A 24,987-nucleotide genomic window follows, 5' to 3' on the forward strand; every position below is an offset into this window, starting at 1 on the left:
CACATAATCATTCACAAACACACAATGATGTAGCAACGCACACAGCTAAACATCAGACACAGACACGATCATGCCCAGCATCATATAAAATCTGCAACCTTACGTCTTCACGCCACCTGTCCCTGCCCCAGTTTGTAGTTAGTCACACAACTGCCCAGCTACCAAATGCCCCCCCCCAGGCACACCCAGTCAAAGACACACAACCGCACCGACATGAAGTCAAACATGCTGATAGTGAAAAGCACACAACCCGGGCCAGCCATAGACACATCGCCACAGACACACGATCTGAGTTTCTGCATCATGAACGCATTGCACAAAAGGCAAAAAATGATCATGTATCACAAGGGGAGGGGGAAGCAAGTAATATGAAGGCCAGCTCAATGCACCCAGTAGGATGGCCATATTTCTAGAAATTGGGACCCTGTAAGCTGCTGGTGGGAATGCAAAATGGCGCAGCTACTGTGGAAAAGTTTGATGATTCTTCAAAAAGTTAAACAGTCAAAAAGTTGAGGGGCGCCTGGGTGGCTCAGTCGGTTAAGTGTCTGACTTGGGCTCAGGTCATGATCTCGCTGTCTGTGAGTTCGAGCCCCACATCGGGCTCTGTGCTGACAGCTCAGAGACTGGAGCCTGCTTTGGATTCTGCGTCTCCCTCTCTCTTTGCCCCTCCCCCACTTGTTCTCTGTCTCAGTCTCTCTCTCTCAAAAATAAATACACATTTTTTAAAAAGTTGAACAAGTGTTACCATGTGACCCAGCAATTCCACGCCTAGGTATAGACCCAAAAGAATTGAAAACAGGTATTGGAACAAATACTGGTACACTAAGTTCACAGCGGCATCAGTTAACAATAGTTAAGAGGTAGAAACAACCCAAATGTCCATTAACACATGAATGGATAAACAAAATGTGGTCCATCCATACAATGAAATATTATTCAGCCATAAAAAGGAATGAAGTTCTAAGGCAAATCCATATAGACAGAAACATTAGTGGTTACCAGGAGCAGAGGGGGGAGGAATGGGGAGGACCGCTGATGGGTCCAAGGTCCCCTTGGGGTGATGGAAATGTTCTGGAACTAGATAGAGGTGGTGGTTGCACAACATGGTGAATGTGCTAGGTGTCCTGAATTGTACACTTTGAAATGGTTCGTTTATATCATGCGAATTTCACTTCGGTAAACAACATGACTGGAATTACAGTGGTTTCCTGGAAAGCAGAGTGTCTCTTGGAGAGAAATCTCCTTGGATGAGGCCCTAAACAGGCATGTCTGGCTCTAAAACGCAAGGCAAGAAGGTGAAGGTCCAGAGAGAGGGGAGCATTTGGCTGAAAGCATTTGTCCCCCAGGAGCATGTGGCCAAGAGGAACGATGGACTTCCCAAGGTGGCAAGGCCTGAACCTCAGTTTGGGTTTCCTGCTGTGTATACTGACGTCACCCTCTGACACCACGGAGCCACCACGGAGCATCAGAGAACTCCAACACTCACACCAGCTCCAGGGCAGGGAGCTCTGGGGAAGGAGAGAGGCCACTGGCTGCAGGAGGAGGAAGGTGACTAGAAGAATGAGAGAACCTTCCACCATGAAGGGGAGGGTTCAAACTGTTTTAGTTGGATATTAAAGGCAAGGGGCGCCTGGGTGGCTCAGTCGGTTAAGCGTCCGACTTCAGCTCAGGTCATGATCTCGTGGTCCGTGAGTTCAAGCCCCGCGTCGGGCTCTGTGCTGACGGCTCAGAGCCTGGAGCCTGTTTCGGATTCTGTGTCTCCCTCTCTCTCTGACCCTCCCCCGTTCATGCTCTGTCTCTCTCTGTCTCAAAAATAAATAAATGTTAAAAAAAAATAAAAGTAAAGGCAAGAAGGGCCCAGAAAGTGGGAGGGTCCAGGGACACCCAGGCCCCAGGCACTTGGGGACATGCAGGCCGGTGATCGGACGCAATCTCATAAGTCATTTAGAGCCGATACATGACGTAGAGCACAATACACACATACAATTACCCAGAATGTCTATGTGGGGAGATGTGTTCCTGGGTGGGCAGGGAGGGGCCTGTCCTGGGAACCAGGAGGCCTGGATCCCAGGGCTGGTCCCTGCTCTGCACTTGGCCCACTGTAACCTTGAGTAAGATCATTCTGCTTTCTGGGCTTTACTTTCCCCACCTGGGAAAAGGCCATGTCATGGTAGATACGTGCCTCTTAGATACAGAGATGGTTAAGCACAGTGCACCCAGATTCAAATGTACATCGCACAAATGCTCGTAAAAGTGACCTGGGTGAGCCTAGCCATTCACTCAGGCGGACACTCGTATCACACTCACAATCACACACAAGTGCACATAGGCCAAATCACACTGACACATGTAGGTACACAACCACACAGACACACACACAAATATCCAGCCGTGTTGTCACATAAATAATAGACACACCTAGAGAGAAAACCATCACAACGTAGAATCACACATACAGACACACGATCACACAGAACACCGTCACACCAGCTTACAACTGCACAGACATTCAGGCACGCAGCCACAGCCTCAGTTACAGTGGCACACAACCGCCCCACAGTCAACCGCCCCACAACGTCGCACACGCACCCACATACAGATGCAGAGCCACAATCACACACGTAGACGTTTGAAGCACAGCGCATGGAATCACTCTAAGTCACGCACGCAGTCACACGTGGCTACCCATACTTCCTGGAACAGACTGGCAGGTTGGACTGAGATCGCCCACTGGAGCCCACCCCACACCCCCACAGCACCCATTAGAGGAGACATCGAGGTCTGGGTTCCAGGACTCTTTTTTTCTCGTGCCTCAGTTGCCTCACTTAAGCGCCAGAATCCCTCCGCACACGCCCCCTGCAACTGACCAATCAGGTGTAGGCCGAGCCCCCTCCTAGGGCCAATCAGAACAGGAATCTAGCTGGCCAATTGGCTCCCAGCACTCACCTTCCGCCCCCTCCCTGTTCTGCTTCTTAAAGCAGCTAATAAAGCTTGGCCTGGGCGCTCCTGGCTCCACCGGCAAGGCTACTGTGGCCCTTTTAAAAGGCAGAGCTGTGGAGGAGCCGAGTCCGAGCACACACCAATGAGAGGCCCCATTCGGCATCCGCCCCTCCCACCCCCTCCAGAGGTCAGAAGCTTTTGCCTGTTGTACTGTGGCCCGTACGGTGAGCGCGGAGGCCTCAGGTAGGCACCGGCGAGAGGGGCGATTGGTGCCAGGGGCCAGGCCTGCCGGTGGGAGCCACGCCGCTCTGACGCCCCTGCTCCTCCAGGTTGGCCGTGGTTGCTCCGCTTGCCCGTCCGCTGCTCAAATGGCCCTGAGAGGCGTTTCCGGGCGGCTGCTGAGCCGTGGACCAGGCCTGAGCCTCCTGCGCGGGTGGGGCTCGGCGGCGACGCAAACTGGTCAGTGCGGGGTCGGGGGCAGGGCGGGGAGGGTGGAGCTGGAGGCTCGGGAACATTCCCGGGGTGACTTTCCCGTCCTGTGTTTGCAGAAAAGGGCGGGAAGACACAGAACCGAGCGGCCAAGTGTAAGGACCCCTCCTTGCGCCGGGCGTCTTCGGCCCTTTGTCCAGCTGTCTGTCTGCCCCGGGTGGGTTCTGTCCCAGAATCGACGACTGCCGGGGCGGGGAGGCAGGGCGTGGCCAGGGCCAGAGGCAGTGAGTTTCCCGGAGAAATGCCATCTTGTCAGTCTTCTCTGCAACCCACATCCACCAGGAGCCAGATGGGGGTGGAGGAGTGGGGCTGAGGATTCCAGGAGAGGAGGGTGCGGTGGTGGGCTGGGCTGAGTCAAGCCCGGCCCCACTCTCTGCTCCCTGTCCCAGCCTCACGTCCCGAATTTGACTGGAGGGACCCGCTGCTGCTGGAGGAGCAGCTGACCGCGGATGAGATCCTCATCAGGGACACCTTCCGCACCTACTGCCAGGAGCGCCTCATGCCCCGAATCCTGCTGGCCAATCGCAACGAAGGTGCCCAGGCAGGCGGGGGTGGGTGGGTACTCCCTACCGTGCGCACCTGCTCTGCCTGCTCTAGCTGGGCCCCTGGACTCCTGTGCCGCTGGGATGGGGGCTCCAGTGGGCTGGGGCTGGGCCTGAATGTGGGCATCCGTGTCTTTGCAGTTTTTCACCGGGAGATCATCTCAGAGATGGGGGAGCTTGGTGTGCTGGGCCCCACCATCAAAGGTAGGGACAGATTTATCTCCACACGCCGCCGCCCCCGCTGTGTCCTGGAAAGCCCCTTCCTATCCCTGATCCTGAGTTTCCCAATCTGCAAAGCGAGGCTGTTATGCCTCCTTCCGACAGTGGCTGCGAGGGAAAATGGATAAACCCTCAAGCTAGGGCCAGCTTATGTAGCTCTGTCTCTTGGACCCCAGGAATCACACTGGGCTTTGTCTCCCATTGCCCTGTCTTCCCTCCCCTCCCCTCAGGGTATGGCTGTGCTGGAGTCTCTTCTGTGGCCTATGGGCTCCTGGCCCGAGAGCTGGAGCGGGTGGATAGCGGCTATAGGTCAGCAATGAGCGTCCAGTCTTCCCTCGTCATGCACCCCATCTACGCCTATGGCAGCAAGGCCCAGCAGCAGAAGTACCTGCCCCGGCTGGGTGAGCAGCTGCCTGTGGAGCCTGCCGGAAACCAGACCATCCCAGTGGTCTGGAACTTAGGAATGGGACCGTCCCCAGAGCCTGCCTTCTGCCCCTACTTCCAAGATAGCCCCAGCGGCCACCGAGGTTCCCTGCAGACCCCGGGGCCCCGCTGCTCCGTCTGATCCGGACTGTCCCCTCCTAGGTCTCTCTCGACTCTGCCGCTCTCTCACCACCATCGTCTCCCTCCTAATTTGCTCCCCCATCCCCAGCCCAGAGTTTAAAGTCTTAACTTTCTGAGTCCACGAGGCCGCACATGAGTAGGCCTCTGCTGACCATTCCAACTCACCTTTGGCCACTCTCTTGACTGCTTCTCCTCAGCCAGACTCGGCTTCTTGGGATCCCTGGAATGTACTACTGGGCCTTGGCATATCTGTACCCCTGCTGGGACCACTCTTCTCCGTCCTTCCTCCTCCTGCTTAACTCCTTTTCACTGACTTTAAGACAGATTATCTGACTCCTTCCTGACTCCTGTGGCGGCCTCTCCCCATCGTGGCATTGTTACTGTGGCCTGGGGGGCTGAGGCTGTCCCCACACCCCCTGGGAGTGCCACCAGAGCAGGGTTGGGTCTGCCTTTGGCCTGGCTTGATCGAGAGGCTGACACTTTTCAGTTGAGGGGATGAGTGGGGGACAGGCAGACTTGTGACCCTGTCTTGTGCCTGCAGCCAAGGGGGAGCTCCTGGGCTGCTTCGGGCTCACAGAGCCCAACCATGGGAGTGACCCTGGCAGCATGGAGACCAGAGCCCGTCACAACCCATCTAACAAGAGCTACACCCTCAACGGGACCAAGACCTGGTGAGGGGTCTGGGTGTCTCAGGCAGGTGGGCAGGGGCAGGGGGGAGGTGGCCAGATCCTCACTGCCTGTCCCTCCCCCAGGATCACCAATTCACCTGTGGCCGACCTGTTTGTAGTGTGGGCTCGATGTGAAGATGGCCGCATTCGGGGCTTCCTGCTGGAGAAGGGGATGCGGGGCCTCTCAGCCCCCAAGATTGAGGGCAAGTTCTCCCTGCGGGCGTCGTCCACAGGCATGATCGTCATGGACGGTGTGGAGGTGCCGGAGGAGAATGTGCTGCCTGACGTATCTGGTCTGTCGGTGAGCAATGGCCACCTTGGGAACTGGTATCAGGTCACCTGCTGGCTCAGCTTTCTTGGGCAGGCCCCAGGCCGGGGACCCAGCTGGGGAACAGACACAGTCCCTGTGCTTGCGGAGCCCACGCACTAGTGATTCTGAGAGGTTCTGCTTGGCTCTCCGATGTGTGGAAATTGCCCCTTTGGTGACCATCTTGCTCATACCGGCTCTGCCCTGGACACATACAGTCCGGAACCAGTTTAACCCTTTGATGCGTGTGCATCTTTTTGTCTCCTTATGTCACCTCCTAGACCCGAGCATCCAACCCAGATCCTGGGCTGGATAAAACTGCGTGCAAACCAAGGGTGAGCAGGCGCCGAGCAAGACTTGCTGTGCATGAGCTCTGGTGCCAGGACCGTGTGGGATTCAAATGGCTGCCCTGAGTCCCTCTGTTTATACCGACTGCGTGTCTGGAGAGGGGGCTTCCCCCTACTTGAGAGTTAGTTCTGCACAGGGCCTTTCAGCTCCCGGTGGGGCTGAGGCCCCTCTCTCAACCCTACAGGGGCCCTTTGGCTGCCTAAACAATGCCCGGTTTGGCATCACCTGGGGCGTGCTCGGAGCTGCCGAATTCTGTTTGCACACAGCCCGGCAGTACACCCTGGATAGGTTTGTGGGGGTTGCCAGGAGGGCTCTTGGGGGTGGGGGGGCAGGGGCTCCATCCCTTACCTGACTGGTGACTCCCCATTCCCCGCCCACTGGACGTAAGTTTCTCACTCGGTATAACAGCCTGGGAAGTCCTTTTGAGCAGTGAGGGGCTGACTCAATGACAGGGCCAGGGTGAACTTAGCGAGGGCCGAGGCAGCCTGGGAAGGCTTCCTAGACTGGGGCGTGAACTTGCTCATACTTCCCTAAACTTGCCCGCCTAGGATCCAGTTTGGAGCCCCATTGGCCAGGAACCAGCTGATTCAGAAGAAGCTGGCAGACATGCTCACTGAGATCACGCTGGGCCTTCACGCCTGCCTGCAGCTTGGCCGCTTGAAGGACCAAGACAAGTAGGGGCCGCATATCGGGGAAGCAGGGTGGAGGCAGCAAGGAAGGGACGCCGTGCCCCTCCTGGACATGGTGGTGGCTGGCCCTGGGGAGAAATGTCCTTCCTGCCTCGTGGCTCCTGGGGACCTATCTCTTCTTGCCCTCTTGGCCTTGATGGGACAAGACTGCCCGCTTATCCCTAACTGGGAGCTCAGTGTCTGCTGCTGTGTCTGTGACTTGGGGAATCTTTTCCCCTGGCTTTGCCCGGGGCGGGGTGGGGGGGTTGCCCAGGGCTTAGGGATGCCTGGGGTCAGGTTTTTGTGACCCCTTACTTGTTCCATGTCTGTGCCACTCCCAGGGCCACTCCGGAAATGGTCTCCCTGCTGAAGAGGAATAACTGTGGGAAGGCCCTGGATATCGCCCGCCAGGCCCGAGACATGCTAGGGGGGAATGGGATTTCTGATGAGTATCACGTGATCCGGCATGTCATGAACCTGGAGTCTGTGAACACCTATGAAGGTAGGGCTGGGGCTCTGTGGGGAGGAGTGTTAAAGCGGCCTCACTGTCTAGAGAAGGGGGGTGGGGACAGCAGGCCTGAGCCCTGCTCCCAGTTGTCATCACTAGCAGTGTGACCTGGGACAAGTCCCACTCTGTATTCTTAGTAGGGGTAGCTCACACTGGGACTGTGGAAGTGAAATGCTCTGAGCCCTTTCCCCCATGGTGCTCGGGAGGAGGGGTGCTCCCCAGACTGCTTCCAACCTCCTTGGGCATCCCCAGAGTGGGGCACGATGCCTAGAGTGAGCTGGTGGATGCCAGGGAGCAAGAATGCAGCTACACACAGGAATCACCACTCCCTTTTATGTTGAGAAAAAAAAAAAAAGATAAATCACGATCAGGCTGTGGTGTCTGCACCTGGGAACCGGTTGTGACTAACACTGGGCCCAGAACCCCTGGGGAAGATGGACATGGAAAAAAAATCATTAAAAAAAGTACAGTCTAGTATGAGCCAGGCAGAAAAAGGGGGAGTTGTAAGAGGCGGGTGCTTATCTTGGGAAGAAAGTGGGAGCATGTTAGGCCTTAAGAGAGGTATAGCTCCCTGGGCAGAGGCAGTGAAATAGCTTTTTCTTATTCTTTCTTTTTTTTGAAATAGCTTCTGTGTGCTATTCTGGATGGGACATTCCAGAAAAAGCAAGAGGGAGGGTTGAGGTGTGGGAATGACCCTGAGGACGAGCAGAGGAGGGCCTTCAGGGTGTTTTAGGCAGGGGAGGGACCGGGTCAGATATACACTTTAGGAAATAAACACACTTATTTTGCTCCAGAAGGAGGAGGCAGTAATCCCTGCCTTCCACCCCTTTAAGCTGAGGAAAAGCATAGAAGAGCACTGAGGGCTGTAAAATGTTACCCAGAGTTAAGAGCAGAGGATGTGGGACATGGGGATAGTGGCTTTAGGACAGGGGAGATCAGCTGGGACGAGCAATCTGTCTGATACTTGCTTTCCCATGCCATCTGTAGGTAAGAAGGGCCTGACCTATCCCCACGGAGCTCTGCGGCAATCTCAGCCCCTGGGAAAGGAGCATGAATGGGTTGAAAATCAAACATTTAACCACCTGTGCAGGGGAGGGGGTGAATTTGCCAAGCGTAGGGAGTGTCAAAGCTGGGCCCATGGCCAGAGCTGGGCGTGCTGAAGTTTTGGGTCTGGCACAAGGACTTTTGGATTATTTTATTTTATTTCATTTTTTTGCCAAGATGCCTTACAGAACTGTGAAAAACAATTTTCTCAGCATGGCCTGAATGGTGGCCTCTGAGCCTAAGAGGGGACTCTCCCAGAAGCTGTCAGCTCTCACCATCTCTGTGGGTTTGTTCTTCTTCCGCAGTAATAGCCTAGGGGGAGGAGAGACATGAAGATTGACTTTAAAGGGAAGTCATGGGCTGTTCAGATTCCAAACCAACTCCGTATTTGTCTTGTCCAGGCACTCACGACATTCATGCTCTGATCCTTGGAAGGGCAATCACGGGGATCCAAGCGTTCACGGCCAGCAAGTGAGCACACTTCACCCGGGAGCCCAGATGGCCTCCGGCTCCTTCCCAGGGAAATGCTACGCTCTGAGCTCACTCAGGGAGATGGCAGATGGAGCCAATTTTTATAGTGGGAAGTGAGAGACACTGATTCTTAATTATCAAAATTTTCCCTTTGAAGTCATTCAAATGTGTTCCTTAAAAAGAAGATGGGACTCTCTGTACCAAGTTTCTCAACCCACTTTTAACCGTGGATGGGAATGGATTCCACTTATCTTGGAACAGAAGCTTCTCTTGACAGGGGAGCAGGGAGAGGGAAGGAGAGTGACATGGAAGCATTCTCTGTGACACTGATCTGGCGTCTGACTGAGCAAATCCCGCCTCCCCGCGCCCCCCCCCCCCCCCCCGCCACAGCAAGAGTTCACTGTGTGCCCTCTGACCCTCCCATCCTGGGGGTAAGTGCCTTATGCTGGAGGTTGGAGCAGAAAGAAAGCGAAAGAGAGAATAATAAAGAGTCTGCACGTCTGACCCCACAGTGTTGGGCCATGTTTAATCGTAAGCACCCAAGAAGTCGTTTCGGTCACAGGAAAAATGTGGGGCCGTGTGGTGGGGATCTCCCCCCTCAAGTGGTCTGGCCTGTGTCTTGAGTCTTGGGCTCTGCTGTAATAACCCTGGTTAGGTGCTGACCAGGGCTGAGGGCTGTAGACAGAGAGGCCTTTGTCCTTTCTGTCACCACACAGCTGACCACACAGTGGTGGGAAATAACAGCGGTCCAGCTTCTCAGCTCAGACACACCACCGCAGAGGGGAACCTGGGGCCACCAGTGAGATGGCAAGAGCATCTGAAGGATTTTTGCAGTGACAGTGGCCCCTGTGGGGTATAGGGCTGGGCACGGTGCTGACAGACTTGGTTTGTGTTGACATTTGCTTTCGTCTTAGCCTCCACAACTCTCCTTCCTCAGGAGGTGGCCCCATGCAGGAGTTTATAGCTCGTACCTCAGGCTGGATGCACAGATCTTTGTACACTGTCTCCACGGTGTGGCACACTTGTTTGAGCTCTGTCTCCAAATGGCTGATCTTTGCCATTTTCTGGGTGAACTCTTGGAGCTTTTCCTGAATGATCTTGTTGTGGTGATTGTAAATCTGATACATCCGCTCTTCTAGCTTCTCTGTCAGGTCTGAAACCTTTTAAAGAATAAGGCATATGTTTAGAAAATCAAGGAAGGGACATCACAAGACATTTGTTTTTTTTTGTTTGTTTTTTTCAACGTTTATTTATTTTTGGGACAGAGAGAGACAGAGCATGAACGGGGGAGGGGCAGAGAGAGAGGGAGACACAGAGTCGGAAACAGGCTCCAGGCTCTGAGCCATCAGCCCAGAGCCCGACGCGGGGCTCGAACTCACGGACCGCGAGATCGTGACCTGGCTGAAGTCGGACGCTTAACCGACTGCGCCACCCAGGCGCCCCACAAGACATTTGTTTCAAATGGCTAAGATTTCTGCAATATACCTTATAAAAATGGTAAAAAAATTCCAGTGACTGGAGGTGAAATTGCCTATATTTTGAATTTTTTTAATGTTAATTTATTTTGAGAGAGAAAAAGCACAGCAGGGGAGAGGCAGAGAGAGAGAGAGGGAGGAAGGGAGAGAGAGAATCCCAAGCAGGCTCCGTGCTGTTGAGCCTGATGCAGGGTTCGATTCCACAGTGAGATCATGACCTGAGCCAAAATCAAGAGTCAGATGCTCAACTGACTGAGTCACCCAGATATATGTATGTATGTATATATTGAACAGACTCAAACAAGTTAGAAAATATGTAACAGGGGTGCCTGAGTGGCTCAATCAGTTAGGCGTCCGACTTCCACTCAGGTCATGATCTCACAGTTCATGGGTTTGAGCCCCACATCGGACTCTGTGCTGACAACTCAGAGCCTGGAGCCTGCTTCGGATTCTGTGTCTCCCTCTCACTCTCTGCCCACCCCCTCCCCCCCCCCCCACCTATACCCTGTCTCTGTCTCTCAAAAAGAAAATGTGACAAAGTAGCCTCTGGGTAGTGGGATCATAGAAATTTTTTTTAATGTTTATTTTTATTTTTGAGCGAGAGGGAGAGAGAATGCATGCAGGAGGGGTGGAGAGAGAGGGAGACAGAATTCACTCTGCGCTGACAGCAGAGTGCAATGCAGGACTCAAACCCACGAACAGTGAGATCATGACCTGAGCCAAAGTCAGACACTTATAACCAACTGAGCCACCCAGGTGCCCCAGAATTTTAGCTAGTCTCTACACCCCATGTGGGGCTTGAACTTAAAACCTCAAGATCAAGACTTGCGGGCTATAGGGGCGCCTGGGTGGCTCAGTCAGTTGAGCGTCTGACTTCAGCTCAGGTCATGATCTCACAGCTTTTGGGTTCGAGCTCCACGTCGGGCTCTGTGCTGACGGCTCAGAGCCTGGAGCCTGCTTTGGATTCTATGTCTCCCTCTCTCTCTCTGCCCCTCCCCTGCTCACACTCTGTCTCTCTCTCTCTCAAAAAAAAAAGAAACAAACATTGAAAAAAAAAAGTTGCAGGCTATACTGACTGAGCCAGTCAGACACCCCACAAACCATTCAACTTTTGGAGGACAAATGGGTGTGACAATGAAGGCTCTGTCTCAGTCCCTACTCCCCTGGCCATTAGCACTGGCATGAAATAAGAGGGCTGGCTGGGCTGTGGGTGCAAGAGGGACCTTCATTCCTCATCCTGGCCCTGTCATGTGGTGCTATATGCAGTTCGCTTAGCAGCAGCGGCTCATTCCCTCCCCTTTCACCCTTTACATAGGACTCCCTCTCCCTGCAGACCGGGGCTTTGCAGTGTGTGGGAGAATCTGTCACCTTGATCTTGAGGCTGTCCCTGAAGTTGGTCATGAGTGCATGGTCCTTCTGCCTGCTCTCGTTGATGTTTTCAATCAGGTCCTGGGCCCTCTTCTTCAGGATGTCGATGCTCGAGTCCAGAGAGGAAAAGTAGGGTCCTGACTTCCCTTCTAGCATCATCAGCTGGCGGTTGGCACTGGAGGTGGCGATAGAGGGGCTAGAAACCTGACTTCTGAAAGTACAGGAAACTGAGGTCAACGCCAAGCTCTCCTGAGAGTGCTGCTGATCTGAATTAGCTCTGCGGTGGGAGGGGAACCAGTGTTGTGTGTCTCCTGCGGGCGACGCTTGTTTATTTCATTCACACGCTGCTCTGAGAGGCAGGGCAGTATCTTCATTTTATAATTGAGGAAACAGACCCAGAGGTGCAAACAAAATCCACCTAAGGTTCCAGAACAGGGGGATTTGCCTGAGTCCAAAACCCACAGTTATTTCATTACACCACTTGCTGCTTTGAAATAAGCATCAGTTAAACTATTTATAGTATATAAACAACTATAGATCGGGGCAGAGACTGTAAAAATCTAGAAGGATTCTGCATATATTGGGTGCCTGGGTGGCTTATTCAGTTGAGTTTCTGACTCTTGATTTCGGCTCAGGTCATGATCTCATGGTTCGAGAGATCAAGCCCCATGTTGGGCTCTGCGCGGATACCGCGAAGCTTGCTTTGAGATTCTCTCTCTCCCTGCCCCTCCCCTGCTCTTGTGTGTGTTCTCTCAAAATAAACATTTAAAAAATTTTTTTTAAAGGAGAGTGCATATAGATTGCTTTCTCAAGACCTGCAAGAGTTTTTTTTTTTTTTTAATTTTGTAACATTTATTTATTTTTGAGAGACAGAGTAGGAGTGGGGAAGGGGTAGAAAGAGAAGGAGACACAGAATCCGAAGCAGGCTCCAGGCCCTGAGCTGTCAGCACAGAGCCCAACATGGGGCTCAAACTCATGAGCGGTGAGATCATGACCCAAGCTAAAGTTGGATGCTTAGCCGACTGAGCCACCCAGGCGCCCCAAATCTCTCTCTTCTTTAAACAGGATTAGGGGGACTTGCATCATTGTTTCTGGGCCCCTTTTCTTTTTGTCCTTCATCTCTGGTTTATCTGATCTGTAAGCACCTTCCATCTGTCAGGCACTGTGCTAAGCTCAACGCCTGTGCTGCATCCTCTTGACCATGCTTTGGGGTTGGTCCACTCATCATCTTTACCTACCTCATAGCTGAGGACACAGGCTCAGCGTGGTTATGTCACTTTCTCTGCCAGTGTGTGGCAGAGCTGGGTGTGGCACCCAGGTGGCCTGACTCGCAGCCCACATCCTGCTGCCCCTGGGGTCCTCAGTTTCTTCACCCTCTGAGGTCCTCCCAGGTCTTAATGGCCGAGACTCAGAGGTGCCAAGAGAGCGGTTCCTAAACACACCAGGTGACGAGCAACCATAAGGTCAGCCAAGACCACAAGCCAGGCACCGATTCCTTAGAAAATTACATCTTGAGTTTTGGATGCTTCCCCCATAAAACTATTTTTTCTTGGTGGTTTCCTGACTGGCTAAGCTCTTCATTTGGCTCAGGATACAAGCACAGTAAAATCCCTAAGCACAAGAGCCTGGGTGTCCAGAGCTCTCATCTGCATGAAAGTTCCCAGGCCCAAGACTTCAGTTGTGTCCTGGCCCTTGAGTATTCCTTTTGCCAGATCATTTCTTGCCTCATTGGCTTGTGCTGACTCTCTGACTTGACCTGTGAGGCCTAGCCCAGGCCAATGCTCCTTTGAGAAGGTATCCAGGACCCTGTGCCTGTCTCTATCACTGCATGTGCTTGTCACAGCTCACATCCCTTCCTCCCCGCCCCCCCCCCCCCCCCGCCAGAGGGCTGCGTCCTATTTATCTCTGAATTCCCCGCACTCACCACATAGTAAATCTTCCATTGTTTGCCGAATGAATTAAGGACACCTTCCATCTGATCTGTTCTTTCCTCCTCTGGCTTTGTACAAAACATGCAAGTTCACCAGCCTCCAAGGCAGGACACGAGTGGCCAGTGCATTTATCAAGATGGGAAAGTGTGTCCCTGAGGCAGATGATCTCTAGCGAAGACTTATGTCAACTAGAAAACAACAGAGCAACTAAAGGCTTCCTGGGCATTCTCACAAAAAGTCATTTTACTGTAGGACAAAGGTTTACCAAAGGAGTTTATGACCCCCTTAGCTTGCGATTACTCCTTTCCTTCAGGGAAATGAGGCAGAAGAAGGTTAATTCAGACCTTGGACACTGTCACTTTTTTCTTATTTTTTAAGATTTTTAGAAAATTTATTATTTTTTTGGGGGGAGAGGAAAGGACTCAAGTGAGTGAGGGGCAGAGAGAGAGAGAGAGAATCCCACGAGGGGCAGAGAGAGAGAGAAGCAGGGCTCGAGCGCACAAACCATGAGATCATGACCTGTGTCGAAGTCAGATGCTTAACTGACTGACTTAAGGTGCCCCTTAAGATTTTATTCTTAAGTAATCTCTACACCCAACATGGGGCTCAAACTCACAACCCTGAGTCTGTGAGGCACCCCCACACTGGTATTTTAACATTCAGACTTTTGTAACATTTGGATGCATGTGAAAAACACAAAATGGATGGCTCCTAAAAAGACAGGCATGCTTTGCATGATGGTAATGAAGTTGGGGACACAGGCTCAAGAAAACCTGGCGTGTGATTTCCCTGAGACCTCAAGCACTGACTGCCCTCCTGTTCAGCCTAAACCAGGGGCTCTATTACTTCAGTCTCCAGCTGGGGGCCTCAGTTGCTCTCCCTTCAACCCTGTGTCACACCCACACCAAAACTCCACCCTGACTCTCGTAACCAAGTGCTGTATTTTTTCTCCAACTCAGGAACTTGAATGACACTGGACGAAATCATGATCCCGTGAACAGGGTTCCTGCAGAGTCTTGCTCTCGAGCCTCTGGGAGTCCTTAGGACTGGGAATCCTGTCTGTGCTCTGGTCTCCTCCTTCTCATTCCTCTCAAGTCATTCCAAACTTTCATAATTCTCCTGTCCCTGATCCCACACTTGCTTCCCCTCAGGCTGAGCAGACACAGAAACAGCGCAGGCCAATAACTCCCTCCACTGCACCCCCCATAAATGCATCCACAACTACCCTTCCTCTTTCCAAACTCCCAGCTTGGCAGTCAGTGAAGGGCTCCATGCCTCTGCCAGGCTCCTGATCCCAATCCCCTTTGCACCTTGCCCTCTTCTTGTACCTTTGATCTCTCTTCTGGGCTGGCCCTTTCCACGGCATGGCATCTCCAGTTTTACGTATTAAAACAACACACATACCCATACCCCTCCCCTCAAACACCAGCTATCCCTCGGCCAGCCACCTTCCTCTTCCCTCCCCTTCACAGCCACGTAGCTCTTCTAGAAAGAGCTGCTGACACTTTCTGAGCACATTTCTCACCTCTCACTCTCTTCTCAGCCCACTTGTTCCTGCCCCAGTTCTCAAATGAAGAGTCTCCTGCCAAGGTCCCCAGTGGCACCTGGAAGATACCTCAGACCGTAAGTCCCTTGACCTTCTGGCTCCACCCTTCCCTGCCATTCCCATTACGTGGCATCCCCAGGCTCTGTTGCTGGCCCTGCTCTCTTCCCTTTCCACCATCGTTCACATCCTTGCTCTGAAGCCAGAACCCTCAAACCTCCTCCCTGTTGGCCTTTCCTGCTAACCCACCACCTCACAATGCACAACCTGTCATTCCCCAAAGGCACCCTTGTAGCTGGAATGCCCTGGCAGTCCTTTTCCCTACCTACATCCTGCCTCTTCTAGAAACTCTCTTCTGGCTGAGTTACGTGCACACAGCACCTACCGTGTCACCGACTGCGCCTTAGCCTCTCCCCCATAGTCTCTGGGAGGACTGGGCTACGTGTCACTCACCTACGCTTCATGATAGCAGTAGTAAAGGGGCATGGAATAAATGAATGGCCAGCAAGGGCTTTCATTACCATCCATCTTCAAGCTACCACAACCTTCAAGCTTATTCTTGGTCCATGTCTGTCTCCTGAGCTCCCAACCACATATCTGACTACCTCCAGACCTTCTCTACTTAGCTGTCCCAGAAGCATCTGAAACTCCTTCGAATTTGCACGCTGATATCAACATCCTCCTATGACACCAAGAGCCACCTAGTTCCCATGCCAGAAACTCAGCAGTGAGTCTAGAGTCCAGCTTCTCTCTGATCCTCCACATCCTGTGAGAAAGCCCTCCTTTCCAACTCCTTAATCTCTCCCAAATCTATCATTTCGTCTCCATCATGTGCAATTCACCTAGCATGTCTCACCCGGTCCCTGGGGACCTTCTGAACTGCAATTTGATGTCCTACTCCTGCCTGACAGCTTATGAGAGTTCCCACCTGCCACGGGACCAAGTACATTCCCTAGCACGGCACACAGGGCCTTCCAGGGAGCGCCCTAGCTGCCACCTTCCCTTTCTACCCTCCACTCTGAGCAATTTGGAACCTTCAACAACTTCACCAAACCCATCAGCTTTTGCCTGAAATGACTTTCCCTTCATACAACTTCACCATTCGGAGTTCCTGCTACTGCACCCACAGCACCTCCACTTACTGATCACAACACTCCCATGGTTTATACACATTCAATCCTTCCAGCACACTGTGCACGGTCAGGATGGGGACTGCATTCTGCACATCTCCAAGGCGGCACAGATATTCAATGAATGCTTAAAGGAAGGAACTTCTTCCAGAGCCAGGTGTAACATTCCTGCTCACAAACTTCCTTGTACCCATAGTTGCCTTGTCCCGACAGTGTAAGGATCCTGAAATTAAAATCAACGATAAAAACAGGTGCTTCTTTTTATGTAATTGCTCACAAGCTGCTGGAGCTGCTGACAGTTCAAAGTCGCTCCTTTCTCAGGCTCGAGGGATGGGGCTGGAGCGGGCTTCATGGCAGCTATGCAAATGGTGAAAAATCACTTGAATTCATCTCATTCAAATTTCGTGGTGGGACAAAGGCCTGCATCAGATGTCTGCAGAGAGCTTCCTGATTTTTTCCAACCTCTCCTTTGGGGATTTCCTTCTTTCCATTTCATTTTTCTTAATACTCAGCAGCTGCATATTAATCGGGATGCTAATGAATCATAGGCTTCCCTGGGCCTGCGTTCACCAATTAACTTTAATAAACAAAATGCACAGTGTCCTCTTCATTGGCTTCCCCCATTCCCAGGCCTGCTTCTGCTGCCCAACTCTGGATGGATGCCAGAGAATGGAAGTAGGTCCAACAAAGCAGGCTGGGTGTGCATGGCCCGCAGAGGGGTCGAGTGGGGGAGACTCGGGGTGGGGGCTGTGAACACTTTACCACGCTCATCTTTTACGATCTGTCCTCCTAAGGAGTCCCAAATTCAGTTGCGAGGATTAGGACACAGTTCCCGAGTAGGGCCCGCGCTGGCAGGGGGCCCGGGAACGGTGAGGAAATGGGTCTAAGTAAAGAGACCATCTGTTCGCTCCAGGTAAAGCTGTGATTGGCAGGCGTCTGAGCCAGAGCCGCCTGCTGGCGGGGCCCTCCCTCCGTGGCCTCTAACAGATATACAAGTAAACAATCCGCCAGCCACTTCTGACCACCGCAGGCGGCAGGCCCAGGAGGGGCGGCAAGCTAATCAAACATTCAAGGAGGAACACAACAGAATCTCCGCTGCTTGGGCAAAATGAGGTTTTGCTGAAGTACAGCCAGGAAGGGGAAAGGTTTGACTCAAAGCTACTGAACCCATTCTTCACATTCTGCTTTTCTCTCCCGAAATGTGTTCACATTTTAATCATGTCACTGAGTGTCTGCTGCTGATCTATTAATTGGCCCTTGCACCGGTTCTAATCCATCTGTTTTTTCGGCCCAAAGCTCCTGTGGAACTTATGAAGTCTTTGATATGCTATTGTCTGTGTCTGTCACTCAAATCCAGGTCTAAACATGCTATTTGCAGGAAGATGTTATCAAGCAAATGACTTCAGTCATTTCCTTCTTTTTTTCTGGCCCTGAATTGATAATACACATCTAGAAACCACCCCACCTTGTAGCCTGCTTTACAACTGAGGAATCTGGGAGGTGGGGAGAAGCTGGCTTTATACCCAGAGTCCTCAGAGTCCTGTCCTGAGCCTGGCCTTGTCTCACTCCTTCCCCAGGTGAGCTCACTCACCCTGCCCCTGCCTCTGAAACAGTGACACCCACAGTCCACCTGTAGTCCCTTGTCCCGCCCTGAGCTCCAGGTCAGCAAGTCCAGCTGTATTCTGGATGCGTTCGCATGCATGTCCCCAGTCACCTCAAGCTCAACAAGGGTAAAATGGAACCCGTGTTCTGGCCTCTGCCACCGAAACCACTACCTGCTGGAAACCAGTCTAAAGCGGTGTGCTAGTAAACACTTAGCAAGTGGCTCTCTGTGGGGGAGAAAAAAAGGTCTGATCTGTAATGCTTGCCAATTTCCATGGTGCAGACTCCCACTATAGCCAATTTCAAGCTACCAACAGAAAGTCACTAAGCGCTATGTTGGGAAGAGATGTGTAGAACCAGCTCTTTGGAGCTGGGAGGCGCTGGCTCCAGCACACCACAGCAGGAGGGTCCCTGGTGCCAATCACAATGCCTGACACACGGGCATTTTCACTGTTTTGTAGCACACTAGCCGGGAGGCATCCTTGGTTCTTCCCCTTCCTCGTGCCTCATTAAATGATCCTGCCACCCTCTCAAGAGTTCCTCTCCATCTGCCCTGCTAGATGCCACCTCCAGGGGAGGTCTCCCCGTGTCCACTCACGTCCCCTCCCACCCATTCTCCACAACGCAGCCAGTGTCTTTGGAATACAGGGACCAGAACATGGTGCGTCTCTGCCACAGCAATTCCCCTCCTAGGTCTCTATCCCAGAGAAATGAAAAAATATATGTCCACACTAAAATTTGTACATGGATCTTCACAGCAGCATTACTCACAAGGACCAAAAAGCAGAAACAACTCAAATGTCCATCAACCAATGAATGGATAAATAAAATGTGGTGGATCCCATAATATAGAATATTATTCAGCCACATACAGAAATGAAGTTCTGATACATGGATAAACCCTGAAGACACTGTGCTCAGTGATAGAAACCAGTCACAAAGGACCACATAAGTGTAGGATTCCATTTATATGGAATGTCCAGCAGAAGCAAATTCATAGAAACAGAAAGTAGTGGTTACCAGGGGGCTGGGGAAGATGCAGAGACTAGGGGATGATGGTTAAGGGGTGCAAGATTTCTTTTTGGGGCGAAGAAAAGGTTATAGCTGACTGTGGTGATGGTCGCACAGCTCTGTGAATATACTAAAAACAACTGAATTGTACATTGTAAGTTCGTGAATTGTAAAGCACGTGAATTATATCTCAATAAAGTTATTACCAAAAAAGTCCTCAGAGTAAGTCCATAGCTGACACAACGCCTTGTGACCTGGCGTCTGCCAAGCTCTCCGGCGTTCCTGTTGCACTCCCACCCACACCCACACCCACACCCAGCCACACTGACCTGCCTTCAGCTCCCTGAACCGCACAGGGGCTTTGCATGAACTCTTCTAAGCTCCTCCTCCCGACCCCCATGGCCACCCAACATCCACTCTCCCTTACCTTTGGATTCAGCGCTGCTTCTTCAAGGGCGCTGTCTCTGGCTCCCTATTCAGGGCTGGCTGCCCCCGGGGGAAATGTTTTCCCAGCACCCCAATCTCTTCTTTGTCAGTGCTTGTTCGGCATCTGCCTCTCGGTCAGATGGAAGCACCGGGAGGGTATGAACACATCTGCCCGGTGGACTCAGGGGATCCCTGCTGCCAATCACAACGCCTGATATGCTGGGCTTATCATTGTTTTGTGAACACACCAAGCTTATTCCTACCTCAGAGACTTCATCCTCGGCCTGGCATATATGGGCCCCCGAGGCCTCGCGGCTGTTTCTTCTCCTGAGACCTCCTTAGAGAACTTCCCCGACTACTCCAAACTCCCTATCACTCTAGTTGGTCCTTACCCTATTTTGCTTCTTCACAGCACTTGCCACCAATTGAAATCACATTATTATTTCTATTATTATTATTGTCTTTTAGAAAATCAGCTCAGCAATAGACCTAGAATAGCCAATACAATACTGAAGTAGAAGAACAAAGGCGGAGGACTGATGCTACTTGACCTCAACTTACTATAAAGCTGCAGTGATCCAGATAGTGTGCTATTGGCGAACAAACAGACGATGGATCAACAGAACAGAGTAGAGAGCCCAGAAGTAGACCCACACATATACAGTCAACTGATCTTTGACAAAAGGGCAAAGAAAATGCAATGGAGAAAGGAGTCTTTACAACAAATGGTGTCGAAATAACTGGAGAGCTGTAGGGGGGAAAAAAAACTAGACATAGATCTCACACTTTCACAAAAACTAGATCACAGACCTGAATGTCAAACACAAGACTATAAAACTTCCGGAAGAGATCAAAGGAAAGAATCGAGAGGACCTTCTTAGATATAATATCAACAGAAAACAATTGGTAAGTTGGACTTCATTAAAATGAAAAACTTCTGCTCTGCAAAAGACACAGTGAACAAACAATGAAAGGACAAGCCACAAACTGGGAGAAAATCGTTGTGAAATACATGCCTGAGAAAGGACTGGTCTAAAATATACAACGAACTCTTCAAAACAGTAAGGAAACAGGGGCGCCTGGGTGGCTCAGTCGGTTGAGTGTCTGACTCTTGATTTTGGTTCAGGTCATGATCTCACGATCATGAGATCGAGCCCCACGCTGGGCTCACGTGGAGCGTGTGGCCTGCTTGTGATTCCCTCTCTCCCTCTGCCTCTCCCCTGCTTGCACTTTCTCTCTCTCTCTCTCAAAAAAAAAACAAAAAACAAAAAAAACCCCAAACCAACCAATAAGGAAATAAACAACCAGATTAAAGAATGAGCAAAAGATCTGGACACCTCACCAGAAAAGACATATGGATGACAAACATGCAAATGAGAAGCTGTTTGACTTCGTATCTCCTCGGGAAACTGTAAGTCAACACAACAAGGAGACACTACTTCACACTTATTAAAATGGTGAAAAATCCAAAACACCGACCACACCAAATGCTAGAGAGGATGCCAAGCCACAGGAACACTCTCTCATTGATGACGGGGATGTAAGCTGGCACAGCCACTTTGGAAGGAGTTTGGAAGTTTCTGACAAAACTAAATATACTCTTATCGTCTCATCTAGCACTTGTGCTCCTTGGTATTTACCCAAAAGGAAGTGAAACCTCAGGTCCACTCAAAAACCTGCACATGAATGTTTACAGCAGCTTCGTTCAGAATTGCCCAAACGTGGACGCAACCAAGACGTCCTTCAGCAGGTGAGCGGATGCGCAAACTGTGGTCCATCCAGACCATGGAGTGTTATTCAGCACGGGGAAGAAATGGGCTATCGAGCCATGAGAAGACACAGAGGAACTTTAAGTGCGTATTGCTGAGTGAAAGAAAGCTCCAGGACGGCAGAAATTCCGATTTGTTCACTGCTGCATGCTCGGCATCAGCGTCCGGCCAAAGAAGACCCTCAATAAAGAAACTTACGTAGTGAATAAATAAGTGTGCGAGAGAAAAGCTGTCTGGGTCATCCCTGATATGCTGCTCTTTCTTTGGCTCCAGCAGCTAGTCCCTTGGCTGTTTCTGTCCGTCCCACCTCCTTTTTTTTTTTTTTTTTTAACGTTTATTTATTTTTGAGACAGAGAGAGATAGAGCATAAACGGGGGAGGGTCAGAGAGAGAGGGAGACACAGAATCTGAAACAGGCTCCAGGCTCTGAGCGGCCAGCACAGAGCCCGACGCGGGGCTCGAACCCACGAACTGTGAGATCGTGACCTGAGCTGAAGTCGGACGCCCAGCCGACTGAGCCACCCAGGAGCCCCCCCACCTTCTGAAATATATCCAGAATCCGACTTCTCGTCACCTCAGCAGATCCACCCCAGGCCACGTTGGAATCATCTGGCACCTGGATGATCCCGACTCCCTCCTCACTGGTCTCCCAGATTCCACTCCTGCCCTCGCCGATCTGTTCTCTACGATACGGCAGCCGGAGGGAGACTTTTAATGCCTTCGCCCAGAGGACTCCAAACCTCTACAAAGGTCCGGGTAGTAAACCTTTCAGCTTTGGGGGCCCTGTGGTCTCAGCTGCAAAAACCCGACTGGGCGGAAGCAGCCACGGACGAGCGTGCCTATGTGCCAATAAAGCTTTATTAACAATAGTCCTTGCCCGGCTTGTCGTCTCCTCGTGTCCCCCTATTTCAAACCTTTTCACGGGCAACGAACACCCAAAGTCCCAAAGTCTGTCTCTCTCACCAGCTTCCTCTTGGGCTCCTCCCGCACAGTTCTGCCTACCCTCAGGGTTCACTCGTCACCTCCTCCGCGAAGACTTCCCCGATTCTCTGATCTGAACCGGCACTCTCTCCCTATCCCCTCCCGCTCCCGCCGCTCCAACCCCCCCCCCCCAGTCTGTCTCCTCCACTCAAGTGTCAGCTCCCGACTGTGTCCCAGCGCTTTGCACCATGCCGGACACGTAGCAGGTGCGCGACCTCTCCGCGGGGCAAAGGCACCCAAAGCAGACACCCAAAGGCAGGGGCTCGCGGAAGAACCGGGGTGGGTGGGGGAACGAGAAGGGTGTGGACCCCGTCGGGCCGGGGGGGGGGGGGCTTCCTCACCTGGCTGGCCCCCGACCGGCTTCCTCTTCGCGGCTCTCCTCGTCCTGCTTCCGCTCCTTGCTGTCCCCCAGCGGCTGTGGCTCCGGGTCCTTGCACTCGACGTGGGGCAGGTCCACCTGTGAGCACAGCCAGCGCTTGAGAGGCCAGAGGAGGGAAGGCAAGAAGGGGCCAGACCCCCCCCTCCCCTTTCCCGTCCCTTCGACCCCGGGCACCTCCGTGTGCCGCTGCGCAAGGCCGGGGACCCCCCCCAGGAGAGACGCGCGGGGCTGGGACGGGCACCACGAGGTCGGGGACGTGCGCTGGGACGGCCCTGCGCCCGGAGCGCCGGAGGACGGAGGCGGGGAGACCGGGGCGGGCTGGGGTGAGGGCAGGGGCTCCGGGAGGGGCGCTGGGGGCCCCGGGCTCCTAACTGGGGTGTGTGCTGGCTCGAGTCCTTCGAGGAAGGAGAAGAGGCAGGGGAAAAGGTAGAAAAGAAAAGGGTGCGGCGCCTGGGTGTCTGAGACTTTCTCTACCCTGCTCCCGCCACGCGCCATGCGTGGAAGTCTGTCCTTCCGGCCCGTGTCAGTCACACAGCCCCCGTCCGTCAGTCAGGGCCCGGTCAGTCGGTCAAGAAATCGGGGCCCGGCCGGGCGAGGCGTGGCCTCGAAGGTAGGAGGCAAGCGGCCGGGTTCTGGTCCCCCAGGGAAGCCCGAGATCTCGGCCGTTCCCAGTCTGTCCGCCCGCCGCCCACGCGAAGGCAACAAACGCCGCGTACTCCCTGCCGCTCCATCCTGTCTTTTCCCGCCTTCTCCTTCACTCTCTCTGCGCACGCGCCGGCCCCGCCCCCCGGCTCGCGCGCCCCCCGGGCACGTGCTGCATCACGCGCGCCCGGTTCCGCCTCTTTCTGGGAACTTGCGCGCGCAGAGGGGCGGAGTCGGCCGTTAATCCGCCGTTGGGCTGTCCCAGGGGCTGCGCGCGCAGCGGGCGCCGCCTGGAGGAGGGGGCGGTCTCTGTGCGTGCGTGTGCCCAGAAGGGAGGATCCTGGGCGCTCTGTGGGTGGGGGGGCATCGAGCTGTCTCGGCGTTAGTGCTTAGGTTTCACTTCACCCGCGCTGTCCCGTGAAATCTTTGCAAGAAAAAGGCCTCACGGTTGCTGTTCTTTGATTGTGACCTATTGCCTTAAGTGAAAAAGTTTATGCAGTGCCACCTTGAGTCAGAGTTACTTGGGCACTCTAAAACTGTCAGCTTCTTAAAAGTTTGGTAGGGTCTGGCCTTTACAGACTCGGACCCATATCCCTTACGAACAATGGTAGTGATAACAATAATAATGGACACTTGAGGCGTCAAAGATGGGGAGAAAATGTTTGCAAAACATGTATCCATAACTCACAGCCAGCATCTACAAAGAATTCTTACAACTGGATAATAAGACAACCCCCCTCCCCTTAAAAATGGGCAAAGGATTTGAATAGGTGTTTGCAGTGCAAAGGTCCTGAGGAGAGCAAACTCAAGTGTGCTTGAGCAGCTAGGCCTAGTGGGGAGGGAGAACAGGGGTTGTGGGTGAGGGATCAATGTTGGGCAGCTTTGGGCTGGGAGCCGAAGCAAGGGGTTAGGATTTTGCTCCAGTTCACTGGTAAGGTGGACCTGCTCTCTGAAACACCTGGCATAGTGTCCAGGTAGGAGAGGCAGCAGGGATCCTGCGCAGGGCTCTGTCTCCTGCCACACAAGGACGGGCACACATCTTGACACCTACATTCTGGAGAACGTGGCTTGAATCTGGGCTCTCTTACCAGCAAGAGGGGCTGGAGGGGGCGGGGGCGGGGGCGGCATAAAACTGCCACTCAATCTCAAAATCCATCTTTGCCTGTAACTGAGGCAATAAAATCTAAAACGTCAGACTACTGTAAGGGATTCAGAGAAAAACATATGGAACACAATAGTTTAATACAAAGCAGCTAACATTAGTTATCTTGTGGCAAAGCCACAATGTAAGCAAAATGTAGCTTCCTGCAGCACCAGATTTGAAGATTTGAGGATTATCTGAGAAAAATCTCAAAGATTTACTGTTAAGCATGCACACACAAACACGTACACACTGACCAGGAACAAAAGCAACACACAATTTGCTGGAATTTTTTTTTAATGGTGCAGCGTCTGTGTAACTTCTGAAGACAAGCAAAGTCCAACCATGTTTTGTGAAAATAATATATACAATAGCAAAAGCTTAAAAACACAGGAGAATGAGAAACACCAAATTTAGGAGGGAGCAATCTCAGCAAGGTGCTGGCTAAAGGAGATAGGACAAGCCCACAGGCTCTTCAAACCATTAGGCACATGGATCTAAAATGTGAAAGACCCAAAACAAATACAATGTGCCGATTTGATCCAACCTGGGCAGATGGTGTTAGGCTTTTTTTTTTTTTTTTTTACGTTTATTCATTTTTGAAAAAGTGAGAGCACAAACAGGGGTGGGGCGGAGAGAGAGGGGGACACAGATTCCGAAGCAGGCTCCAGGCTCTGAGCTGTCAGCACAGAGCCTGATGCGGGGCTCGAACTCACCGACTGCAAGATCATGACCTGAGCCGAATTCGGACGCTCAACCATCTGAGCCACCCAGGCGCCCATTAGGCTTAATTTTAACATTATATATGCTTCACCTTCCCCA

The 24,987-nt window shown here is 52.4% G+C and overlaps 2 protein-coding genes across 10 annotated transcripts; one reads left to right on the plus strand and one right to left on the minus strand.

Annotated features, from left to right (window-relative positions):
* The first annotated feature begins 3,028 nt into the window (after positions 1-3,028).
* Positions 3,029-9,272, plus strand: GCDH (glutaryl-CoA dehydrogenase). 4 transcript variants are annotated; one of them, XM_045046364.1, is made up of 12 exons: positions 3,029-3,183; positions 3,270-3,399; positions 3,489-3,653; positions 3,819-3,962; positions 4,113-4,175; positions 4,421-4,591; positions 5,296-5,425; positions 5,507-5,723; positions 6,262-6,365; positions 6,626-6,751; positions 7,087-7,247; positions 8,699-9,272. In XM_045046364.1, exons 2-12 carry the CDS (start codon positions 3,309-3,311, stop codon positions 8,770-8,772), a joined length of 1,446 nt encoding a protein of 481 aa, XP_044902299.1. In that variant the 5' UTR covers positions 3,029-3,183; positions 3,270-3,308; the 3' UTR covers positions 8,773-9,272. The 4 variants fall into 4 exon arrangements, with proteins under 4 accessions (XP_044902299.1, XP_003981969.1, XP_044902296.1 ...); XM_003981920.6 differs by having other exon boundaries at positions 3,489-3,524; XM_045046361.1 differs by lacking the exon at positions 8,699-9,272 and adding an exon at positions 8,241-8,413.
* Positions 8,434-23,243, minus strand: SYCE2 (synaptonemal complex central element protein 2). Of its 6 annotated transcripts, none has more exons than XM_023246033.2 (5): positions 23,099-23,243; positions 22,345-22,460; positions 11,612-11,786; positions 9,740-9,928; positions 8,434-8,609 (listed from the first exon to the last, which is right to left on the minus strand). In XM_023246033.2, exons 1-5 carry the CDS (start codon positions 23,111-23,113, stop codon positions 8,562-8,564), a joined length of 543 nt encoding a protein of 180 aa, XP_023101801.1. In that variant the 5' UTR covers positions 23,114-23,243; the 3' UTR covers positions 8,434-8,561. The 6 variants fall into 6 exon arrangements, with proteins under 6 accessions (XP_023101801.1, XP_023101800.1, XP_023101791.1 ...); XM_023246032.2 differs by having other exon boundaries at positions 11,612-11,822; XM_023246023.2 differs by lacking the exon at positions 23,099-23,243 and adding an exon at positions 22,755-23,063.
* Positions 23,244-24,987: the final 1,744 nt, after the last annotated feature.

The sequence above is a fragment of the Felis catus genome, chromosome A2 (assembly GCF_018350175.1).
Source record: "Felis catus isolate Fca126 chromosome A2, F.catus_Fca126_mat1.0, whole genome shotgun sequence".
Lineage (NCBI taxonomy): Eukaryota > Metazoa > Chordata > Mammalia > Carnivora > Felidae > Felis > Felis catus.